Consider the following 3,227-nt stretch of genomic DNA (forward strand, 5'->3'; position numbering starts at 1 on the left):
CCTAGCACTCCTATAAAAGTCTCCTCAGCCAAACTATAGTACTTGGACCAGAACTGCAGAAGAGTATCAAACTCATTCCCCTTCGTTCTTATTTCGTAGACTCATAGAACTCCTCGAAGTTTTGGTACTCAGTAGTTCTATGTCTCGACGAACCTTCCGTTCAGTTTCAAGAAGGACAGCTTATACTTTTCAAGACCGGTGAACATTTATATTGCTGTTGAGATGCGATTATAGAAGGTTAGTCGCCAAAAGTGTTCTATTCAGTGTTAACCAGGAAGAAATATTATTCGCTAACATTTTTCTTTAATCTTTTCTAGGAGGTCACAGCAGTGGTCTTGTAATTTATAGCTTTTAGTTGAACGAAGATGTTTCTTGTTGTTATGCGCTATAAGCCTGTTACAAATAGAGCATACTGATAAAATTGTAAACTGAAGAGAAAAACAATTATTTATCGCTGTACGGATTAAGAACTTAATTCTATATCTGTAGTAAAAATAGATTCAGATAAAGCTCGAAATTAATTTTTATCATTCCGGAGCTATCCATTGGTGATTTCAGGAGTAGTTTGTTCAGTCGTCTTTAATTTTTGTTCGTAGCATTTTTTAACTAAACCGACAGAATAGATAGGCTGCGATTAATTGTAGTGTTGGTGTTTGTGGACTAAGGTCTTTGCTTAGGTCGATATAAATTGAGTCCTGAACAGAATAATTTAGGTATTGGTAGACCAGTATGTAGGAGTATCGGAGAATATGAATATGACTAAGGGAATGAGGTGAAAATATCTATTTTCCCTGACGGGAATTTGCAGTTTTGGTTTTCTATTGCTGGTGATTGCATTCAAGTCTAGAAGATGGAAGGATTTATGAAATTATTGAATTGGAATTTGGAAATAAAATTTTGCAAACTATAGTTAAATAATACAAGTACAAAAGTATTTTGGATAAAATAATATTACTTTTATTGGGATCATTTGCATTTCAAATAACACTGAGTTATCCATTAAGGCGTGATTAAACAACCATATACAACACCCTTACTTGCACTCCTCTAATTTATTTTCTATTTATTTATTCTTACCTGTCTTATAAGTTATACAATATTTACAAACCTAGATGTAAATTTTACACATGAGATAAGAAATATATACCCGCGTCACATACATCTCTTCCTCAGTCACCGTTGACTTTTAGTAGTTAGGGTTTGTCATGTTATTTTAATTGAACATAGAAATTTTAGTTGTCTAACTTTTATATTGATATTATTTTCAATCCAAGACTATCGGTGGTAATAAAAAATTGGACCAAGATTCGAAGTCATGGCCCTAGAACAGAAGAAAATTGATGTCCCCCTAGACGAGGCTTTGAACATAGCAGGTAATAATTTTTATTAATTTATTAGAAATAGTTAAAAATTGTGGCATTATTACACAGAAAAGAAATTCATTTCATAAAGTTACAAGAGAAAAGTTGTGAAATATTGAACAAAATAGATTAATTGTTTCATTTAAGTCGATCGGTTACTTCCTAAACTCACTCAAATGTTAGTGATGATTAGTAATGATAATCTTTTTTTTAAATCTTAGTCATAATATTTCAAACATAGAGAGAGAGGGGGGGAGAGAGAGGAGGAGAGAGAGAGAGAGAGAGAGGGGGAGGGAGAGAGAGTGAGAGAGGGAGAGAGTGTATATTAAATTTAAGTATATTTAAGGTAATCTGTCGTCTTCACTAATTTCTTCTTCTTTTTTTTTTTTGTTTAAATAAATTGACCAGCTGATTTTTGTTGGAAAGGATGAATTGTATTTAATTATTTTGAAAGGTTTAAAAAACGTTTTTGATATCCATCAAATTGTGAAATTTTATTTTGTAATTAAAACTTAAATATTAAAATTCTATTTTCTATGTTTGAATTTGTTGTGACTAAAATCATTTTTTCCCATGGATCCTACATATTTTTTGTGTTTGTACGCGCAAGGTATTGTGTTAAAATAATAAATAATAAATTCTATTTATTGCTGAATTAGAGTATTTAAATACTACAAATAAGCTAATTGGTAAATTCATTCCATAAAAATAAAATAGAATAAATATTGTCGAATGTAGAGATGCCTAAGTGGAATAATATTTAATTATAAGCTGTTCATTCACCTCCTTGGACTCCTGGATACGAGGCTATGGTTGAAGTTTATTTTTATGTAATTACTAAACTGGGTAGTGCTAAGTTTGCGGACTGCAGTTTCTCTTTTGATTGTTTTTCAAGTATCCATATGCAAGGACAGGAGTGTTTAAGTATACCCGGGACTGTTTTACAAATTCTCACCCCCTAAATACTTTCTCATCATCCGTTTCTGTCTCACTAATAAATTATTCAAATTAAAAGTGCCTATTCATTCCTCTCTTCTCAGTTTGCTGGTGTACCTCAAGGTGGTATCCTCGGTATTCTCCTTATCAATTCGACACAGCTGAGGTCTCAACCAATCCAAACACTGTCTTCACCACGTACGGTGATGTAATGTGTGATATCAGTCAATAATGACTCATTAATTGTACTCCATCCTTTCCAATCACATATCACAAACCTTGATGACACCATTCATTTATTCAAAACTGCAGGATTAAAATAAATCTCAGAAAATTACCATAAGTCTTCGTCTTAAACCTATTCGTCGTAAACTCCTTGCCTTACAGTATCCTTTAATTTCATTCCATTAACCTCTGTCGAACAGATCTGCTATTTAGTGGTATATCTGGACTAACTAACTTGAAATTCATATTCTAGACCGAACCAAAAGGGACTGCATGTCGGTTCATACTGTAATAACTCTTGTTAGACAAGCCATCCAAACTTAAAATTGAGTACAGAAGACTGATATACGGGACTAAAGACTTGTTTGCAGAGCCATAGCTAAGAGGTGGTGAGATGTGCCTCCGCCAAGGACACAGGTACAAAGAGGGGGCAAAATTAATCATGAAAAATCCCATTTTTTTGGACTGGTACAATTTATCAAGCATGTTAATAGAAGAAATACTGCAGTTTATTATAAATTAATTCACGTGTAAACTATCTGTAATATTATCCCGATGGTTTACAGTCTACAAATATAAATAGCGCAGAACAAGACACTTCTGCGCCCTTTTTATTTGCACTTACGGAGTTGAGCTTTGGGACACCACTAAAATTCATCTCGTATCCAAACCTTACTATATAAAACCCTTCGTAGAATCTTCTCT

The 3,227-nt window shown here is 33.1% G+C and overlaps 1 protein-coding gene across 1 annotated transcript in view; it reads left to right on the forward strand.

Annotated features, from left to right (window-relative positions):
* Window positions 1–554: 554 nt before the first annotated feature.
* Window positions 555–3,227, forward strand: part of LOC106678203 (uncharacterized) — a gene marked incomplete in the record, with an annotated part of 17,274 nt that continues 14,601 nt past the window's right edge. Inside the window, 1 exon segment of the mRNA XM_067048981.1 lies at window positions 555–1,373. Coding sequence (XP_066905082.1) covers window positions 1,316–1,373 — 58 coding nt within the window.

Source organism: Halyomorpha halys, unplaced genomic scaffold (genome assembly GCF_000696795.3).
Source record: "Halyomorpha halys isolate HHAL.00 unplaced genomic scaffold, Hhal_1.1 Scaffold128.1, whole genome shotgun sequence".
Lineage (NCBI taxonomy): Eukaryota > Metazoa > Arthropoda > Insecta > Hemiptera > Pentatomidae > Halyomorpha > Halyomorpha halys.